The following is a 20,736-nucleotide window of genomic DNA, read 5'->3' as shown; positions in this document are numbered from 1 at the left end:
TTGTAAATGTAGTAAACAAGTTTAAGACAAAGAGATAATCAAACTTGCTAGAGACATGTCTCAGAAAAAAACAATTCCAAAGTGTATTTTGTTTCATTTTATCTTACTTAAAAAAAAATTTATGTGGAACTTGACGCTACATTAAAAAATAGGCATATTGCTAAGAAAGACAAAACAATTGAACTGAATTAATTACTCTATAAAATGAATTGATACAAGATTTAGGAAGATCAATAATTGAAGCATAGCATTATTCATGTTAAGATGTGGCATTAAGAAAACCCATATTGTGTTCGAGTGTAGTGAAAATGCCTTGTCATGTCTAAATAGATGAGTGTGGTTCCCAAAACAGTCATAAACAGTAAATATGCGTCACTTCAAGGGAGGTAGCAGCAAACATTCTATGACAATAAGATCAAAGAGCAGTGTCTCTGTAAGACTCAAAAGTGTACTTAATTTGCTCCCAGTTCAATCATGAAAATCGTGACTAACTGAAATATTTACAAACATTTCTAAGAATAATATGTCTGTGAAGATATAGAATAAATGTAGGTAGAGTTTACACTTCATAAAATAAAATCCAAATCAAGAGATAAATCACTCAAGATGAACATAATTGTCTAGAAAAACATCAAAGCCTTGCCTTAAAAATTTCAGTTTAACTACAAAAGTTCCACAAAAAATTAAAAATAGAACTGCTATATGATCCAGCAATTTCACTTCAGGGTATCTACCCGAAGAAAACAAAAACATGAATTCGAAAGGATATATAAACTCCAATGCTCACTGCAGCATTGTTTAAAATAGATATGAAAGCAAACCTAAGTGTTCATTGAAAGATGAATGGACAAAGAAGATGTGAGATACACACACACACACATACATAAATGGAATATTGTTCAGCTATTAAAAAAATGAAATTTTGCCACTTGGAATAACATGGATGGGTCTAGGAACTATTATGCTAAGTGAATTAAGTCAGAGAGAAAAATACCACATTATTTCACTCATGTGGAACTGAAAAAACAAAACAAAGCAAATAAAACAGAACAAAAACAGAATCATTAATACAAAGAACAAACAGGTGGTTGCCAGAAGGGAGTGGGAATTGAGGGGGTGAGAGAAATAGGTGAAGGGGATTAAGAGGCACAAATCACTAGTTATATAATAAATAAGTCGCAGAGATATACATAGCATAAAAATGTGGTCAACAATATTATAATAACTGTATGAGGACAGATGATTACCAGACTTATGGTGAGCACTTCATAATGTATCAAGTATCAAACCACTATGTAGTACACCTGAAACTAAGAATATTGTGCATCAACTATATTTCAATAAAGACGACCTCTTGCAGTGGACAAAAAAAAAAAAAAAATCAGTTTAGGGAGGCTGTTTCTGCTGGCTATCTTGGCTGATGGCTGCCCGCTACAGCACCTTTTCCTTGCTCAAGCGCATTGCATGCTCTCTACCACTGAGCTCCTCCACAAGCACTTTCTTTCCTTTTCCTCTTCTGAACAATAAAGTGGTTGTTCACTTTGTCCCTCTGCCTCTTAAAAAAAAATCAGTTTAGAATTTAGAATTTAGTTAAGGAAGATTTAGGAGTGGTCACCTTTGATACTGGGTTTTAGATTTTTAAATTTTATTTTTTTAAAACACTATATATATTGCAACTGAAAACAGAAGTCTTAGAGTAAGTATTTTTGTGACTTTCTGAGTGGTGCCTCAGAAAACACATTATTTTTTTCAGAAAATGTTAAAACCAGGATCCTCCATTCATTAGTATTAGTAGTGGCGTCTCTTCACCTTCAGTATTTTGCTGTTGCTAAGGAAGGAGCAGTTTACCTCAGTGTGACTTGGACTGGCTTTTTTCTTTTTTCCCCCTCTCATTAAAAGGCTTTATTTACAGTACTTTTTTTCAGAAATGCCTTTTCTGAAAAAAAAATAATGTGCTTCTGCCTACTGACAAGAGAGACTAGATTACTGAGGAAACTGAATTTTTCCATCTTTTGAGTCCTAGCTCTAAGCCCTTCCTATATTCCACCACATTATTTTTCTTTGCATTTTATCGTTTCCCAAATTAATGAAACTAAACAGGTGAACTGTAAGTTAATATGCTGAAGGGTGTTTCAAACCTCCACAGCACCAAATTTTAACAAGGCAAAATAAATATCTCTAACATATTACTTGGTATTCCAGAGGAATAGATGAATGCTTTTTTATTTAATGTCTTTCTGGGGATTGTTTGAATAATTGGAATGGTGTCCTTTGCCTTTCTTTCCCTCTTCATTCACTCAAAAATTTCTCTCATAGTTTAATACCACATCATTTGAACTGATTGACTTCTTTTCCATCTGTGGCTTAGATATGTTCTAGTCGCATGTCAGTGAATTCATTTTTACTCAGACTAAGCAAGGTTGAAAGCTCAAAAAATTAACCTCATTTTACATTTATGATATTCTAGTCCATTGTGTTTATTTAAACACCATGCCTTTTTAGTAACCATGCACTGAAAAAAACAAAGGTTAGGTTTGCTCTAAAATTGGCTTCTGCTCCATTGCTTCTCATTTTGAATTATATTTCAGTAACCAAGAAACAAGCCAATTGAACTTAAGAGTATTTTCTAATAGTCAAAAATAATACTTAGTATCTGAATTTATTTTTCTCACATTCTATATAATAATTTGAATATTAAAATTTATTTTCCAGAAAATATGAAAAACTGATCTAAAACTCGTAAGAATTCTATGTAGAATCTACCCTGCGTGCTTTTGGCTATGGGCCAATTTTCTTTTGTCTTAGTTCTACTCTTGATTAATTAAAATCACATAGCTGAATTGCTTTTTGTGTAATCGAATCTAGAATAGTAGTTTTCCTATCTGTTTCAAGGTTTTTAGAGAAAATATGTAAAGAGCTCTATGCCTCTCTAAAAAATGGCACAATGCAAAATGTAAGGAATTATTGCCCCGAGAAGTGGTGTTTAAATTTTTTGGAATCATTCATCCCTTTCCTAATTTAACAGAAATTATGAGTTCTCTTCCCATAAAAATGCCTACGCACAAAATTTGGCATTAAAGTTTAGGGGATCCAGTGACCTTCCTGGAGGCTTCCCATAGTCCAGAACTCCAAGTTATAAACAAACCCTAGTCTGGAAGGTGCTTCACTTTTGCTAGGTGCTGTTTATGGAACACCATAAAAGATTTAAAGTAGTATTATTTACATTACAATTCAACTTAATAATTTAACAGAGCCTGCCTGAATAACGGGCCAATAATACACTCACAGAGCTGCAAAGTGGTTAATTTATTTGGTGGCTGTCTCAATGTCAGGCCAGAATTAGACTCAGCAAATAGTCCCTGAAATATGGTTCAGTAGGTGCTGTTACTCACTTAACAAATATTTATGGAGCTCCTATTATGTACTAGGAATTATGCTAGGTAATGAAGCTTAAAAACTTAAAAAACTTACACTTTAAAGTATGAAAACTTACACTGGGAAGATTAAAAAAACAAGCTTATACTGTATAGCACAGGGAACTATATTCAATATCTTGTAGTAACCTATAATCAAAAAGAATATGAAAACAAATATATCTATGAATATGTATGACTGAAATATGCTGCACACCAGAAATTGACACATTGTAAACTAACTATATTTCAATTGAAAAAACCCCAAAAACCAAAAACCAAAAACCTTACACTGGGGGTATGAAAACAAGTAGAGCAGATTGGATTAGGGCCCATCCTAATGGCCTCATTTTATTTAATTAAATCATCTATTTAAAAGCCCTATTGCCATATATGGGCGTATTCTGAGGTACTGGTGTCTAAGGCTTCAACATGTGAATTTGGGGGTGGGAGGACAATTTAGCCTATAAAACTGGGCTTCTTTATTTGAAGTTTACTGTCACTTTTTCATTTGTGAATCAAAGAAATCAACTTTTCCCCCCTTTTTCTTTACATACCTAACCTCATTTTTGACCACTCTAGTCTGTTCCTGGTATATGTCCTCTCTTTCAGAACTTTCCTTTTACTCTTTAGCTATGTCTATCAAAAAAAAAAAAAAAAAAAAAAGTGGAACAGAAAGATTTAAAAAGAATAAACTGTTTTCAACTGAATACTTTAGATCTAATACATGATCAAATTCCATTTCATTTTCACTCCGTAACTTTTCCAGGCTTTATTTTTACCTTTAATCCATTCATATATTCATTCATCATTTAGAAATTTGCACTACAGATTCTATTTGATTGTTGGTACATATATTGGCACTGATAAAACATGTCTACCTGGGGTAGAGTGCCAAGATGTTAATTAGTGATCATTAAAAAAGGTTTATTTTTGATTTATTGATTACTTAGAAACAGATTCTTAACATCTTCAAAGGAAAAATTGGCATACATTTTAATTCCTAAGATGAAAATAATCATATTTAAGTTATCGTTAAGGGCAATAATGTCCTTTTCAGGGCAAAATCCACCATCACTCTTAATGTTGCACATCCTGAATAATCCACTTTACAATCAATATAACTTTCCTGCCTGTTTAATGGCCACTAGTCGATATTTTTAGGTACATTTGTTCTAATTATGTGTCATATGTTACCTCTTATATATCTAATAAGGCATACATTTCAAATATACAGAAAAATCTAAATGTGCTTATTAATACAGCATCTGTGTGGTTATCAACATTAAAAAGTATTTCTAATATTTTGTCTTCTTAGGTGATATTACTTTATTAAAAATATCTCTAAAGGGAATGATATGTTAATAGTTCACCAAATATATTTTGCTCATTTGTTAGATTGCTTAAGTTGAAATATAAGTGAAAATTTGTTAATTTAGAAGACATCTATAACAACACTTAAAATCATTTCATGTATTTTTGAATCTGTCAGTTCCAGTTCCTGTGTGAATAGTCATCATGTTTCCATTACCTTAGTGTATGCAATCAAGCCCTTCTAAAACATAGTCATTTTTCACACACATGACAAAAATAGAAAAATACAACACTGTATCACAATGCCTCAAGAGAGGAAATAAACACAGATGATGATAGTCAGGAATGGAAAAGCTAACACTAATAAAATTAACAGCACCGATACAAGAGATAGTCAATACCATGGTCCAAGGCTCTGGAATCCAGGGCAGTCTGAAGTCCTTGACATAAAGAGTGTGGGTGACACATAGAGGGGTCAAACACAGAAGGAGAGTCTTAAAAGAAATATCCATTTGAGAGAATGAATTCTCTCTAGTATAAAAATATAAGACAATGTTTCTTTTCCATTTATCAAGAAGGTATAGGATTTACAGAGAGGGAACAGGTGATTAAATTTATTAGTGGTGCAGGAGAACAATGGGTCATCATATTTAATTAGACACTGCACACTATTTATATATGTGCCATAGAGAAGACTACTAAAAACCTGAACCTTGGAACAAAACCACTGAGATGTTAGTGATAAGAGTAGTGATGGATAGTCCTTGTCCTGAGGGTTTCTCTGAGATTGTGAATGAAGTGAGGTTAATATTTTAAAGCTTCTTTTATTAAAGTATTAAAGATGTATAATGTCATATTAATTGATATCCTCAGGTTATTTATTTCAAAGTTGGGGATGGAAATAGCACTAAATTTATATTAAGACTATCTGGTTGATTAGTTCATATTAGCATTAAATCTCCTCTCATCCTTGTCAAGATTTTGTTATCCTATCCATATTGCCTAGTTCTTATTTCTTCTGGGAATAGAGAAGTGGGCCAGTGCGTTATTACAAGCTCAAGGAGAGACATGCAACTACAGAAATTTGCAAATGGGAGAATGATATGCAAAATGTCATCCTTATTTTACTGCTGCAAAGAATTAAAGAAGTCAGTTACCTGCTCCTGCCAGCACCCCACTCCACCCTCTTATTGCAAGGGAAGTTGTTCCTTTTCAGTGTTTTAGTGAGGGGAGCATCATTCCACCTATCTTAGTGCCTAACTTCAAATCCAAGTTTACTGATTGCAAATCATGAACTCTTTCACTCTAATTGCCCACTCACCCTCAAATGTTCTTAAAACAAAGAATAACTATCATAACAAAACCGTAAGAGTGGCACCTAATCATAGTTGACCTTTAAAATTAATAATTTTGTCACTTCAATATGTAATATTTTTTCCATTAAAAAATTTTGGGGGGAGGGGAGGTAATTAGGTTTACTTACTTATTTTTAGAGGAAGTACTGGGGATTGAACCCAGGATCTTGTGTATGATAAGCACGTGCTCTACCACTTGAGCTATACCCTCCTCCTCCAATATGTAATTTTTAATTTTAATTCTGAAACATTTAAAATAGTGGACACAGTAACTGTGCAGAAAAATAAAAGGTGGTGGTCAGAATGAGGTGCTTGAAGTTGATATTTTTTAAGGAGATGCAATTACTGGTGATGACAAATGTCTATCACTGACCATAGAAATGAGGTGGCTGAAGAGGGATGGAAGAAAAGTTCACTGGAGATGAGGTAGTCGAGTAACCAAAACACAAGGGGAAGGGGGTTGAATGGGAGGTTAAAATGATAAATGAAACAAACACTCTTCCTTGAAGGAACTTCTCTTATACAGACACATCTTGCCCATCCCCACACCACCCTCTCCACAGATTTTTCCCTCTGACAGTTGTGAATGACAGTGTTTTTACCCATCTACCTCACCCACAAAAATACTATAAAGCAGCATAATCTGAAGAAAAAAACAAGTACTTGAACACCAAATTAGTTAGAACTGCTCAATTTAGCTAAAAATAGAAAAATTCATCTGCAGACCAATATTCCAACTTTTAATATACGGCTTTTTTTTTCAAGATCAAAAACATGCAGAAATGTTCCCTGTTTGATGTTTAGATCAATGCCACATATTTATATGGATGAAATATTGCTAAGTTTGATGTGTAGGCATAAAGCTATACAGCTTTCTTACACTTACTTTTTAATTATCTAGGATAGAAAATAGGAAGCAGTCTGTGGTGGGGACAGCCTTCTACAACAGAAATCAATTAATAAACAGCGTAACAGATAACTGGTAAATTGCACTGTCCACTGGAAATATGGACTGTTTCAAAGATTGTATGAAGATCTATATTCTTTTCTAATCATTCTCTAGGTATCGAGGACATATTTGTTAAGAAGGTTCTTGATTTTAAGTGACAACAGCCAAGAAATTGTAAGTAGGCAAATTCAAAATATTTATTGGGTGAATATTAGATTGTCAAAGAAACAGAAGTGAATAAAAATTCTGCTTTCAAAAAGCGAAGAGTCTAGCTGAAGAGAAATCCATAGATAACATCATGATATAAAAAAGTGTAAATGCTGTTATAGTGTTATAAAACAAAGCCCTGTAGGAACAGAGAAAAAACAATTTTGACTGGAAAAAGCGTTGACAATCCACCAAAGTAGAAATATAATTCTAATGGACTGGTTGAATTTAGAGAATTAAAACAAGCAGACACAAAGACAGGTACTTGCTTGGCATGTCTGAGAAATGCTAAGTCCAGTGTGGCTAGAACACAGGAGGAACAGAATCACAGAGAATCATGTATATGACAGTAACACGTTTTGCTTTATTCTTTAGGTATTAGAGAGTGATTACAGATTTCTAAGCTAGGAAAGTTAAGTGGTGGGGAGTGATACAACTAAATCTATAGTTTAGATAAAAAGCTGATAGTAGAGTCCAGAAGATACAGAAGAAGAAGACTGAAAATATGGGTACTATTAGCTAAGAGGCTTCTACAATAATCCAAATAAGAAATAAAGTTGGCCAAAACCCTAGAAATAAAATTTGGAGGTTAACTGGAATAGGTTGGGAACAATCTGAATATCTGAACTGAATATTGAAAAGCCAAGAAAGTATCTTAAATACTTATAATTTGGTAGTTTAAAGGAATACAACTGGTTCAAATTATTCCTAAGTTAACTACAACTTTAAATAAAAAATAGCCACAATGTGCAACATTTTATAATGACTTAAAAAGGTCATTTTCATTTATATCATTTATTTTAAATATGTATTAGCAAAATGCCCCTTAAAAATAACATCAAATACTTTACCAATTATCTGCATATAATTTATGCAAAAATTTTAGGTTCCCCTCCTCCATGGTCACCCAATAAGGACATCTCTAATCAACTTTTTATAATTAGCTGACACATTCATATAACACTAATTAATTTTTATTAGCCTAAAAAAACTAAGTGATATGTGGCCCCAAATAATCACCATCCATTTTCAAAACAATTAGTAACTATTTGCTGCACAGTCAACTAACATTTATTGAGCACCTCCTATTTTCCAGCACCAAAAGCACATTTATTACCTTACAGAATTCAAAGACCCGTCCTTCAAGACAGGTAACAGTATTTTTCATATAACAGGATGAAAAAACGAAGAAACATACTGACAAGAATTTGCTTAACATCATAAGCAATAACATATTTAATTATATTGATGCCAACTTTAAAGGATCATCTATTTTTCACATTGTGTAATGACTATGCCTCTGCTTTTACATTGCTTTTTATTTCTACCACCATTATTTCTTGTTCCTACTTGTCCCCTTAGGTCATTACCACGTATCTGTGAGTTCTCAACTTTTAATAAAATACAAGTAAGTAGGAAGGCATAGTATTAAATATTACTCTATCATTCTGGAATTTTAAAATGACATAAGCACACACTCTTAAAGTTACACGTATTAAATAGATACAGACTATAATTACTAAAATATCTTTAAAAAATTAACCTCATTGAAACTTTCGGTTTATAAATATAGCCTTAAATATAGGATGTGAAGAAGCTTAAATGACTATGTATTATTATGTTCAGCCTCAAACAAGGTACATATTCTTTCAAGTTTAAAGTACCTCTCCTAAGAATTGGGCTAATGGTTGATTCCTCATTTTAGTTCAACTGGAATAAAATTATAAAAGGAGTATTTTCCTTTATAATACAGAAAACTATAACCCAAAGGCCAAGCAACACAAAATTTAATCAATATTGAGAAGAATTCAATACTGAGAATTCAATATTGAGAATAATATCAAGTTCTAGCCAGCATCTAGTTTTATCTAAGTATAAGATTATCTTACAGAAAACTTCTATTAAAAGTACCTTACTAGAAAGTAAAGAAACTATAAAGAAACAGACTATGTTGGAGATCTAGTCAAGTGCCCTCATTTTATAGATAAGAGACTGAGACTCAGTCTTGATAGGTAACTTGTCCAAGTCACATGCCAATGGTAGAATCAGGACTAAAGTTTCCTGAGTCTGACTTCTACTCTGGGTTCTTGTTTACCATATCTGTGTTCTCTCATTTTATGACTTAATCATATTATTCGTTCACTATATTTTTACTTTAAATTTGGAAACTTAACAAGTAATGAAACTTTTTCTACCCAGCAACTCTAGTTTTTCTCAAAAATGAGCATTACAAGAACAGGATGCATTTCGTAACATTAGAGCACTTGCTTAGCTTCATTAAGAACTTTACACAGGAAAAAGTTCACTTTACATATAATTTGGTTTGGCTAATAGAAAGCTTGCAAAAAAGTCACAACTTTAAAACCTCTTTAATCTATATCATAGTAACTTCGTATGTTGTGAAATGGTTTTCTATAATCTTGACATTTTCTTCAGATAGCCAGTTTTCCTGTTTTAGCTGCCTTATAAGAGCTTCCAAAGATTTCAATCTTCCTAGAGTTTGTTGTTCTTGTAACTCAAGAAGAGTTATCTTTGAATGTAGTTTAGAGACTTTCTGCCATAGATGTTCCTTATTTGCATCTTGTCTGCAGTAAGAATGCTCAATTTGTAAAACTTCCGTCTCATAGTCTACATCCTTATATGAGTCTTCAGTGTCTATGTCTTCTTCCATTTCCACAGTTTCTTTGGAGGCAGGTATAAAAGAATTAACTGTAGGTTTGGAATTTTCTGTAGGTACAAAAATGGCAATAACAGATTCTTTATTTGTATTTAATTCTTCAACTGTGTGAGTAACTGCACTTAATAAGAATGGATTTTCCTGTGCTGACTTAATTTCCACAGAATTATTTGTAAAGTTTGGGTTAGCAAGATGATTGGTAGTTATTTCGAGCACTTTTTGGGCTTCCAAAGACTGCTGAATACCTTCTGAATTTGAAGTTGTCAAAGTAATAGTTGCAGAATTTAGATTCTCAAAAGATGTGTGAAAACCACCTATACCTATGTCTTGGTTAATTGACGTTTCCAAAGTAGATTCTGGTTTTCTAGTATCTTGTTTAACTAGATTAAGAGTTAATACGTTATTTTGTACACTTTGTGTTTTTGGATCTGGTGGCTTTACCAAGGCAGATGAATCAAGTAATTCTGCATGTTCAGGGAGGATATTTGTATTAACTGTATTCTTCTTTGGCTCATTTGATGCCAATGATTCTTCTGACTTGGCTTTTAGGCATACTTCTTTCTCATTTTCCAACTTTTTCTTCTGGGATTTTTTTGGGGAAGGGTCTTTCTCCTACAAAATAATATTTTCAAATTCTAAAAAAAGATGTCCTTACTAGGCTTATCCTCTTATTAGTTACTGCTGACTACTTCATTACAACTTTGAGCAGTATACTGATCAAGTAAATTTATTCAGTTAAAAAAATGTTTTAAGTATATGACTTCTCAAAATATACCTGAAAGTGTTTTTTAAAACACATTAAGTATAATCAATATATGATGGAAAAAATCTCAGATCATTCACAAGACCAGTAAAAAATCTCAGATCATTAATTTACATTAATAACTTAATTTGATAATTTATGTATGTATTATCTTTGGCTCCTCCTAAGGTATGCTTCAGAATGATTTATATTTTTAAAAAATTAACACACTTCTAGTAAAAGCACAAATTAGTTTTCCTTTTCTCAAGTATGCATTTTCCCAGCAGTTATCTTTCTCTCTCATTCCCTCTACCTGATTACCTGCCACCCTGCAATATGCTACCATGCTCAGTATTCCCCTCTCCCCTACTCCTTGCCTCCAATACCTGATTGTCTTCAGGCAAAGAAAATATTGTTGGAATTGCAGTTTGTTTCAAATAGCGAATACCCCATCTGATGTCAAGAGAGTCGGGAGTAAAATGGTCACTACACAGGAACTGGTATTTACTGGGAACCCATGAATCTCGTTTCATATTCTTTAACCATTTTTCAAGTCTTTCTTTGTCATGTAGAGGAAACCTGAAATTAAAAAAGGAAAACTTTGCTATATTTTTACAATTTTGTCAGATGCCAAGCCCGCACATATTGGTAACCTAAGTGTCAAGTGCCACAAAAGCAAGGCAACCATCACTACCATACAATAGCATCTCCATGACAACTACTACCATATTATCTCTATGGCAAAGCGGACTAAGATATGAAATGTGTAGCCAAAGCTTTTGTCTGAGTAGACTGTAAAACACAACTCAGAGTCCCTTCAAGAAAATGTACGTGTTACTACAAAAAATAAAATCTATTCATATTTTCTATGGATTATATTTCCTTTTCATTCTGTTGCGTAGGGTGCCTAGAACTAGTAAAGAGCTTTGTAACTATAAAGTCCTATTCAAATACATTCATAGTAATACAAGTCAAATGGTTTCTTGTTTATAATTTAAGGAAGTATTAAACTTTAGGTTCTTACCTATATTAATCTTTTTAAAATAAGATGTTAATTCAAACAAATGGTTTAGCTGACACAAAATGAATACTAAATCTTATAAAAATACTAATATCCCATTCTCTTTACTGGAATCAGCCTCAATTCTACTCATTGGTAATTTAGCCCAGTATTTCTAGATTTCTATAGCCAGTGAATTGGGAACTCTAAAATTCAAGTATTCAAGTTCTGAAAGACAAACTGGCACAAGTAACATGCTAAAAAGGACAGACTCGGATATTTTCTGTTATGAAACAAATAAAAAAGATAGACTAAGGCAAGACAGCTCTTAATCTGTGTTGTTCCTGTACTGAGTAACTTGGAGTTTTATAGTTGGCTCTAACATACTGCAGTGTGTTTCATGGGTAGAACTGGACTAATGGCAGAATTTGACAGACAACTTTTTCCTACCAGTCTAAACTGGTTTGGGTTAAACTGTAGTAAACAGCAGCGATTTATACTTCTTTTGATGATTTTACAAGAACACAGTCCAAGACACATACTACATAATAATTTTCCATTTTTTAACAATAGTAACATATAAGATTCTCATACAAAAGCAGCTGTTATACATTCCCCCCAGTCACAACCATTTATGCCTTGTAGAAGTGTTACAGGAAAATCAATGTGGGTGAAAGGATGGCCATGTCCCAGGTCTTGGTTGAGACCCTGGACATACCCTGCCAAGTGTGGGTCCTTGGCTTCGCGCAGGAAAGAATTCAATAGCGAGCCACAGTTAAGTAAATGCAGATTTATTTAGAGAGATACATAGTCTATACAGTGCAGGCTGTTTCAGAGGCAAGAGAAAGGCCATGAGGTGTGGGGTTTGGGTGCTTGGTTTAAAATAAAAGTAGTTAACACACTCCATAGACAAGAGTACAGGCCATCTTACTCAGAAGGGAGAATGGCCACAAGGTATGGGGTTTGTCAGTTTTTATGGGCTTGGCAGCTTCGTATGGTAACAAGTGGGAGGATTATTCCAACTACCTGGGAAAGGGGCTGGGATTCCCAGGAATTGGGCCACTGCCCACTTTTTGACCTTTTATGGTTAGCCTCAGGAATGTCATGGCGCTTGTGGGAGTGCTGCTTACCATGCTACATATTACAATGAGCTTATAATGAAATCTGAGGTTTCGAGAAATCAAATCTCCCGCCATCTTTGGCCTCAGGGCCTGTTGGAAGTTGAATTTTCTGCCACCTTGGTGTAAATTCCTAGGTTATTTCTTGAATGGCTGTGCCCTGCCTGCTTCCTTCCTGTCTCAGTAGCATGATATTTTTTTCTACAAATATTGATAACTTTGTAAGATGCTAAAGGAAAAGACCTGGGTACTTTGTAAGAAATAATTTTTAACCCTGATATCTTTCCACAGGAAACTCAGATTTTCCACTTGCCTTTGGAAGTTCTAACTATAGATAAAATATTCATACATGGTTTGGAAAAAATTTAACCTTGCAACATATCAATATCTTATAAGCATGATAGGCATAACCAGAAAAGAAATGTAATGGCAAAAAGAATTTTCTTTTCAGAGGACCTGAATTCTGCTAGCCATAGATAAGTTCTTACCTTTCCTGTTACATCTAAAACAATGTCTTTTACAGTGATTTTTTTAAACGTAATTTCATGCATAAGGATGCTGTTTGTAAATTATTTCTATTGTAGCTATATGCTAAGTTATCAAACAATTAAAAAAATACACTTTGTGAATATCTTTATTGGTAACTGGATTGCAATGCTTTCTCAAAAGATAAATCTTTAAGAAATCGCATAGAATATATTTCTGGAACAACTTAGTATCATTATATTGGTTCATATTGTTTGGTAATTTTGTTTCACTGTTTTATTAATTCTCCCCAAAACATAAAACAATCACTTGTATAAACTGGTCACTATATGTATATATTTACTGAATTCCCAAATTACTATAAATTTATACTGCAGCTTGCTATGGTGTTAGTATGAGAAAATTCAATTCTTCAAGTTTGGAGCTATTAGGGGAATAAAACTAATTCAATTTTTATTTTGTGGATTACACATGAAATTTTTAAAACTCATTAAAATATTCACTTTCAGTAAATTCACATTTTCAGGAAAACAATCTTTATAACTGACTTCCTCTGGCATTATTATTTTTCCCTCCTTAAAAACAGTAACTATGCAGTCCAAAAAGATTAAAGAATTTTTAGTCTGTAGTTACGACCCCCAAATCCAAGGCTAAATAAATTTGGGAAACACGGGGTTAAATAAAGCTCAACATGATCCTTTGCTACAAACTTTCTCTTGGCCAGAGCCATTAATATACTAGCATATATTTCTCCCCCTAGAATATCTCTTTGCAAGGGCTTCAAGAAAGACAATCCTGGAAATACTGCCATTTAGTGTAAATTATTAGGAGTTACCAGTTTTTTCATTAGTTAAAAGAATGTAAAGCATCTAAATCATTGTGAACAGAGAGCTTCAGGTCTAAAGCAAAATAAGCTTCACAAAATAGCTAGTGAAAAGTCAAAAAGTTAAAGACAACCAGGTTAGAGCTAAGTTACTTTTAAATACAAGAAATAAAGGAAATAAAATATTCTAAATATGTTTTTATATACACTAAGCATGTTCTGAATGCCAAGTGCTGTTTTACCTCTCTACACACTAAGTGTGGTCAGGTACTATGAACGCCTCCACTTCAAAGATGGGAGGTCTTAGGTAGCAGAGTTGAATAATTTGCAGAAGGTCATTCAGCTATAAAGTAGTGGAACCAGGATTTGAACCTAAGTCTGGCTTTGGAGCCTGGATCCTTCCTACGTAATACTGCTTCCCTATTCTTCTAAATGAGTACTTCTGGGGTTCCAGGGAAATATTTCGTGGCTGTAGTAATTCAGAAAACAGGTATTTCCCACTTTTCCAAAGTTCCTTTTCTGTCACTTCACTTTTATGAATGACCTACCAGGTACTGATGTCCGAACCGGATTTTCGCTATTACGAAAACAGGTTAATTGCTTCTTTGCTTAGGAAAGGTTTCACAGGAATATTCTACGCTGGGATACCGGGGGAAATCTGTAGACCTCTGTACGAATGAAGAGTATCTAGAGCCCTGAGCAGGAGGTAAGTTATAATTCTGGCTCTGCCACAAAACTTTCAAGGTCAGTTACCTAATCTTTCTGAAAGGCCTGTTTCCTCGGGAGAAAACGTAATTAAATAGCAGCTATGCGACCTAACTCACGGGAGCTGTAAGTTAACTTTGAGTTCACCTTCCCACTTGGCACGGTTCAGGTCGTTCACTGAAATTAGGTCACGGAAGGTGGGGAAATGCTCTGAAAACCACGGAGCACCGCGCGGAACTGACTAGTTCCAGCGCCCTATTAACACCCCAAAAGGCCCCTGCGCCCCACCACACGCCCAGCGGCCTCCCTAGAAACGTCTAAGGAAACTAACTCGCGCCTTCCCGCCCTCCTCCCGTGCAGGGACCGACCACGCCCGGAGAGCTGAGGAATTTATAGGGCTGACAGGAGACACTCCAAACCCCAACCCCAAATGCCGCAGAACTTAGGCCCAAAGGCCAGCTGACGCTTCTGCGTCAGGCACAACTTACGGGTAAAAACTCAGCTTCCGGTCCTTATTGTTTCGTCCCCGGCGGTTCTTACAACAAATCGCTGCGCAATACCGGGGCATTATTATCGAGGGGCGCAGGCGGGCCTTCCTCGCTGAGGCGGGGCCGCAGGTCCAGGCCGCCCGAGTCACCGCGCCTGCGCCAGCCTAGGCAGAGCGGAAAGACGCTGCGATGGTCGACTCACTTCCGCTTCTGCCTGCTTCGGCCCCGCCCTTTCGGGGGTGGGGCCGGACGTGACGCACAGGCTGAGCAGCAACAACAGTTTTCCACGTGCGCGTAGGGCGCCAGGGTCAGGTGGGCTGGCGGGAGCCAATAGGGAAGCGTTTCGTGTAGGTCTTCTGAGGTGGAGGCTCCCGCAGCCGTCGCCCGCGAGTTGGGAGCGGGCTGAGAGGGGACGCGGCGGTGGCTTCGGCGGGAGGAGTGTGAGGTCGGTGTACAGGCGGCAGTGTGCGCGCGCCGGCTCCCGGAGGCCGCGGAGGCTGCGGAGGCCGGGGTTCGGGACCGAGCGGAGCAGCGGTGTGGTGTCAGTTGTCAGCGTCGCCGGCGCCTCGGCTCTGTGGAGGAACGGCAGTAGCCGGCGGGTGCGAGTGAGGGACGAGGCCGGCGTCGTGGGGAGGGGGGTTAAGGCGTCCCCGCGGCCTTGACCGGCCTTTGTGGGCAGACTTGGCCTCGGTATCCACCGCGGTCGGCACTAGGGCTTCGGGCTGCCAGGTGTTCTTGAGAAAGGGAATAGGAAAAAGGAGATGGCCGCAACACAGTGTCGGGCGTCTTGTCGTGGGGTTGTGCCGCTGGCTCTCTTGGGCATCGGGCAGCTCCTCCCAGGGCTGGACCCCGGGCCGCGGACAAACCGACGGCGGCGGCTGGACGGACTGGGCGTGTACCGGTCGCCTTTCGGTGAGGGCTGACGGTCCAGCCCAACCAGCCACCGGCTCTGAGAAATAAGGCCCAGGCTGCTGTCCGCCAGCTCCTTTTTGGGAATGCGAAGTCAGTATAACGCATAAGTCAGTCGCCTGGGAAAGTATCGGATACTCAACTTCAAACTGTGAAATAATCTTGATTAAACCAGTAAGGTGTCTCCCTGTCAGTTTTAGACCCGCCCGTGGACTAGGGAACCAGCATTGTACGCGCTGGATTTGTGTTCTTTAGACCAGGAGTTCGTACTTGATCCTTGGTGCCCGTGACTGTGAGTAACTCTCTGGAAGGTAGTAACCCATCTGCTAATTACGCTCCGATCAGGCCACAGGAGAGGAAGGCAGGCGGTTTCCACAAACCGTAGTGTCTTTCGTCAGCCTTGTTATGCCATCCTAGGTTGTTAAGGACTCCTGTGGTACAGTGTTCGAAAAACAGGATCATGTCTTTTTGAATCCAAAGTCATTAACTCTGTACTATCAAGAATTCTAAGTTGAATTCTAAGTTGAAACTTTAAGATTAGAGAACTACTTTAATGGCTACTGAGAAGTTTGAAAATAAGAGTTTACCTTATCTAAACTACAAACTATGAAAGTTCCTTTTTTCTGGCAGCCTTAGCAGAAACCTGAAATTCTGTTAAGTATGAGTTATTAACAAAACTTATTTATCCATGCTTTTTTGTTAAATATTTGGGGTCTTACAGTTTTAAAAATTACATTCTCTTGTACATTGTCAATATTATTGTGATATTGAGGTTCTCTATATGCAGTCCTTGGCTGCTCTTGGCTGAATGAAAACTGAAATTTCCTAGGGAGGGAAGATTACTACTAGTTTAGACATACTGGGCTATTTACCTTAGTAATGTACTTTTTTTTTTGTTTTCCTGAGAAGTTGAATTTCTTTTTAAACCCCTTTAGAATATGAATTTTTGAAAGGATGATTGAGTTCTTTTAAAAAATTATTTGGGTTTTCACCGTTTTTACAAGGCTTCCCTTTGATGAGTTTTTGATAGTAACTGATAAAAATCCGTTATTGAATATTTTTGTATCTGAAGTGCATATGGCCAGAGAATCAGTGGAAAGGCAAAACCAAGAAAGATTTTTCTCAATTTGGTTGAATTATCTTTGCTCTCAAGAAGATTACAACCAATTTAGGGGTAGTAAAAGTCTGTGTAAATGAAATAACGTGGAACCAGGTACAAGATACACTATATACAGTTAACATTTTGATACTGCGTCAGTTTACTTTAAATCCTAAAAGTTCATTGTGTTTCTTTTAAAAGAAAAATTTTAAGATTAACTAACGGATACAATTTTTTTTCTTTTCTTTTGTAGGATATTAGAAATGGCTACTCCCCAGTCAGTTTTCATATTTGCAATCTGCATTTTAATGATAACTGAATTAATTTTGGCCTCAAAAAGTTACTATGATATCTTAGGTGTGCCAAAGTCTGCATCAGAGCGCCAAATCAAGAAGGCCTTTCATAAATTGGCCATGAAGTACCATCCTGACAAAAATAAGAGCCCTGATGCTGAAGCAAAATTCAGAGAGATTGCAGAAGGTATGTAAATTATTATCTTCAAAGTCTCAACAGATACTAACTAGTAAAGGAGAATGATAGCTAAGAGGTGTATATGTATTTGAAGGCTTTGTGGAGATGGGAGTGGGCGTGGAATCTACATTTAAATATAGAAAGAGTCTCAAGACTGTTTTCTTATAACAGATGTTTGATCCTGGATGTATGGAGGTATATAGTTTTATTGACATTTAGGTCTAAAAATGTTGAAGATGTATTATTTCATTGTCTTGTCACTTATAAAATAGCTTATTGTTTCTGTGTCAAACTGAATTTTAGGTACCCAAAACTTTTAACTTAAGAAACATAGTTTTTACAAAGTATAGAGATTAAATATAAAAATGTTAAGCATTAAAAAAAGTAAATAGACTTTTTTTCCCCCTCTCTTGGCCTGTATCTCAAAGCCCATTTATCTTTAAGAGAAAAATATGGATCAAATTTTGACTTAAGACTAGGTCTGAAACAAATTGCACCTTCTGAGCATTGACTAATTAATGCTGAGTAGAACTGAGTAGGGAGTTAAACATTTACTTCAACTATTAAGTGAAAAATCTGAATTCCTCTTATTTTTCTCATTAAATTCTTTAAATAATGGTTTTATACAAATATGGAGAATAACTCTTTAATTGTTGCCCATATTTATTTGTAGTAATGGTAGTATTTATTTAACAGATATTTATTGGATATTTACTAGAGGCGGGCATTGTGCAGACTGCTGATTGTATGCAGTAAATAAGACAGAGTCCCTGCCTTTTGTAACTTTTATTTTCATTTTATTCTTATGTTTTGTAGGGTTTGGTTTTACTTGCAGTGTGAAATCCTTTCATAAAATAGATAAATTCAAGAGGTTTGGATATGTGTAACTTTGATTACCTTTAGTTACTAAAGTATTTTTATTTCTTTCAGCATATGAAACACTCTCAGATGCTACTAGGCGAAAAGAGTATGATACAGTTGGACACAGTGCTTTTGTTAATGGTAAAGGACAAAGAGCTAGTGGAAGTCCTTTTGAGCAGCCATTTAACTTCAATTTTGATGACTTATTTAAAGACTTTGGCTTTTTTGGTCAAAATCAAAACACTCGATCCAAGAAGCATTTTGAAAATCACTTCCAGACACGTCAGGATGGTTCCAGTAGACAAAGGCACCATTTCCAGGAGTTTTCTTTCGGAGGTGGGTTATTTGATGACATGTTTGAAGATATGGAGAAAATGTTTTCTTTTAGTGGTTTTGATACTACCACCAATCGGCACACGGTACAGACTGAAAATAGATTCCATGGATCTAGCAAGCATTGTAGGACTGTCACTCAACGAAGAGGAAATATGGTTACTACATACACCGACTGTTCAGGACAGTAGTTCGTTCTTTTTCTGTTCTCAATAAACCCAATTAGTTGGCTCTTCTTCAATATCTTTGATGGAAAACAATTTTGGGTGAACTGTTTTGACAAGTGCATGATTTCATTTAACTTAATATAGCTATTAAATATATTTAAATTGTTTTTGACAAATTCAGCAACATTTAGTTAGTAGAGAAATAGCTAATTATTCATTTCCCTGATTAGGAAAGTTTCTTTAAAGAAAGATACTACAATTCTGCCTGATCTTTTTTCTCTCTCTCCCCTTGGGCTTATTAACATGGCCAATTTTATTACCAAGAAAAGACTGAGTTTCCCTGATAAATATTTAAAGGTTAAACTTTAAACATTATTGTAGATTAAGTTGTATGAACTTGAATGATTTTTGAAGTGAAACCTTTGCTAATTTAAAATTGCATGCTCTGTAGCATCTCTGACTTGGGTTGCTAAATGTATTTGAAATTGTATAATTGAGTCATTCAGCAAAGGATAGCAGTATCTTGGTTAATTTCCACTGAAAGCTTCAGAAAGGCATGGTTTAATATTTACCACAGAACTATGCAGTAGAGTTGGAGTAAAGGAAATGATCGTACTGCTTTCTTGTCATTTAGGCTAAAAGAAAGTGGAAAACTCATGAAATATTGCCAAGAGATTGTTATGTGTTTGGTCCCTGGCTAATGAGTTTGTTGTGTTGAAATCACAGCTACTTTACACATCTTTTCACATTTCTTTCTTAGTTGTTGGCGCTGTTGGTCTTAATATGGATTTATGTATTTTTGTGTGTGTGGTTTCCCTTCTTTGCACTCATCTTTAGAGATTGACTAATACCTCATTCTGTTTGTAAAAACAGCCAGTAATTTCTGTGCAACCTTATTATGTGCAATATTTTTAAATCCTAAGAAATGTGTGCTTTTGTTTTCAGATAGACCTATTCCTTTAGTTCTGCACTTTTCCATGTTATACTCCATATGAGTATTAATCCTATGGATACACATTAAAACTAGTAAATATCTCATACACCTTTGTGAGTGAGAGAAATATAATATTTACAATATGATGTTCTCTGTTGTCATTTTATTCTTAAAAATTTATTTGGTAATTCGGGAGGTATGGGAGGTGTGTAAGGAATTGGGCTGCTTACACTAATCATAGACCATATTCCAGAAGTTACTTTTGACTAACCTACAAACCCTGATATGACCTTGCTTGATTGCCGTTTGGTAATTTCTCTTGCTTTGTTACTATCCTCCATCTGTCTTCCCTCACAAATTTTGGTAGCTTGAAGATTTTGTTAATTATAATACTGGTGTATTTCCTTGCTAGGAGCACATATTCTTGCCACTGATGCTTTTCTCTTTAGGCGGGAAAAAGCAGACTTTGCATGAAGCTACATTTGTTAATAATCATTTTTAATTTGAAAACTGTGAAGAAAATGAATTTTATTTATGTACCTCAGTTATTTCCTAGAAGTTATACATACTGCTTTGGTTTGATAAGAAAATAGCTGTACCTTGAATTTTGATCAGAGGATTATCTGTGGCCTATCAAACAGAACAAATGAGGCCAAAAAAAGGTACCATTTTCAAATCAAGATTA

At 35.6% G+C, this 20,736-nt stretch overlaps 2 protein-coding genes across 4 annotated transcripts; one reads left to right on the top strand and one right to left on the bottom strand.

The window, feature by feature from the left end:
- Window positions 1-7,582: 7,582 nt before the first annotated feature.
- Window positions 7,583-15,476, bottom strand: THAP5 (THAP domain containing 5). The gene is made up of 3 exons (XM_010947653.3): window positions 15,278-15,476; window positions 11,044-11,236; window positions 7,583-10,527 (listed from the first exon to the last, which is right to left on the bottom strand). The coding sequence occupies exons 1-3, from the start codon at window positions 15,355-15,357 to the stop codon at window positions 9,613-9,615; spliced, it is 1,188 nt and encodes a 395-aa protein (XP_010945955.1). The 5' UTR covers window positions 15,358-15,476; the 3' UTR covers window positions 7,583-9,612.
- A 114-nt stretch (window positions 15,477-15,590) lies between these two features.
- On the top strand, window positions 15,591-20,197 carry DNAJB9 (DnaJ heat shock protein family (Hsp40) member B9). 3 transcript variants are annotated; one of them, XM_045511171.2, is made up of 3 exons: window positions 15,591-15,722; window positions 17,539-17,765; window positions 18,687-20,197. In XM_045511171.2, exons 2-3 carry the CDS (start codon window positions 17,549-17,551, stop codon window positions 19,139-19,141), a joined length of 672 nt encoding a protein of 223 aa, XP_045367127.1. In that variant the 5' UTR covers window positions 15,591-15,722; window positions 17,539-17,548; the 3' UTR covers window positions 19,142-20,197. The 3 variants fall into 3 exon arrangements, with proteins under 3 accessions (XP_045367127.1, XP_010945954.1, XP_045367128.1); XM_010947652.3 differs by having other exon boundaries at window positions 15,620-15,876; XM_045511172.2 differs by having other exon boundaries at window positions 15,620-15,882.
- The last annotated feature ends 539 nt before the right edge of the window (window positions 20,198-20,736 follow it).

The sequence above is a fragment of the Camelus bactrianus genome, chromosome 7 (assembly GCF_048773025.1).
Source record: "Camelus bactrianus isolate YW-2024 breed Bactrian camel chromosome 7, ASM4877302v1, whole genome shotgun sequence".
NCBI classification, from domain to species: Eukaryota; Metazoa; Chordata; class Mammalia; order Artiodactyla; family Camelidae; genus Camelus; species Camelus bactrianus.
This window is presented reverse-complemented; position numbering and strand designations above follow the sequence as displayed.

Bases quoted from the DNA above. Each gene is read 5' to 3' on its own strand.
- DNAJB9 (XM_045511171.2), top strand. From the start codon at position 17,549: ATGGCTACTCCCCAGTCAGTTTTCATATTTGCAATCTGCATTTTAATG. The intron at 17,766-18,686 runs GTATGTAAATTA...TATTTCTTTCAG, and splicing joins ATTCAGAGAGATTGCAGAAG to CATATGAAACACTCTCAGAT.
- THAP5 (XM_010947653.3), bottom strand. From the start codon at position 15,357: ATGCCCCGGTATTGCGCAGCGATTTGTTGTAAGAACCGCCGGGGACGA. The intron at 11,237-15,277 runs GTAAGTTGTGCC...TTTTAATTTCAG, and splicing joins CGGAAGCTGAGTTTTTACCC to GTTTCCTCTACATGACAAAG. The intron at 10,528-11,043 runs GTATTGGAGGCA...ATTATTTTGTAG, and splicing joins CTTTGCCTGAAGACAATCAG to GAGAAAGACCCTTCCCCAAA.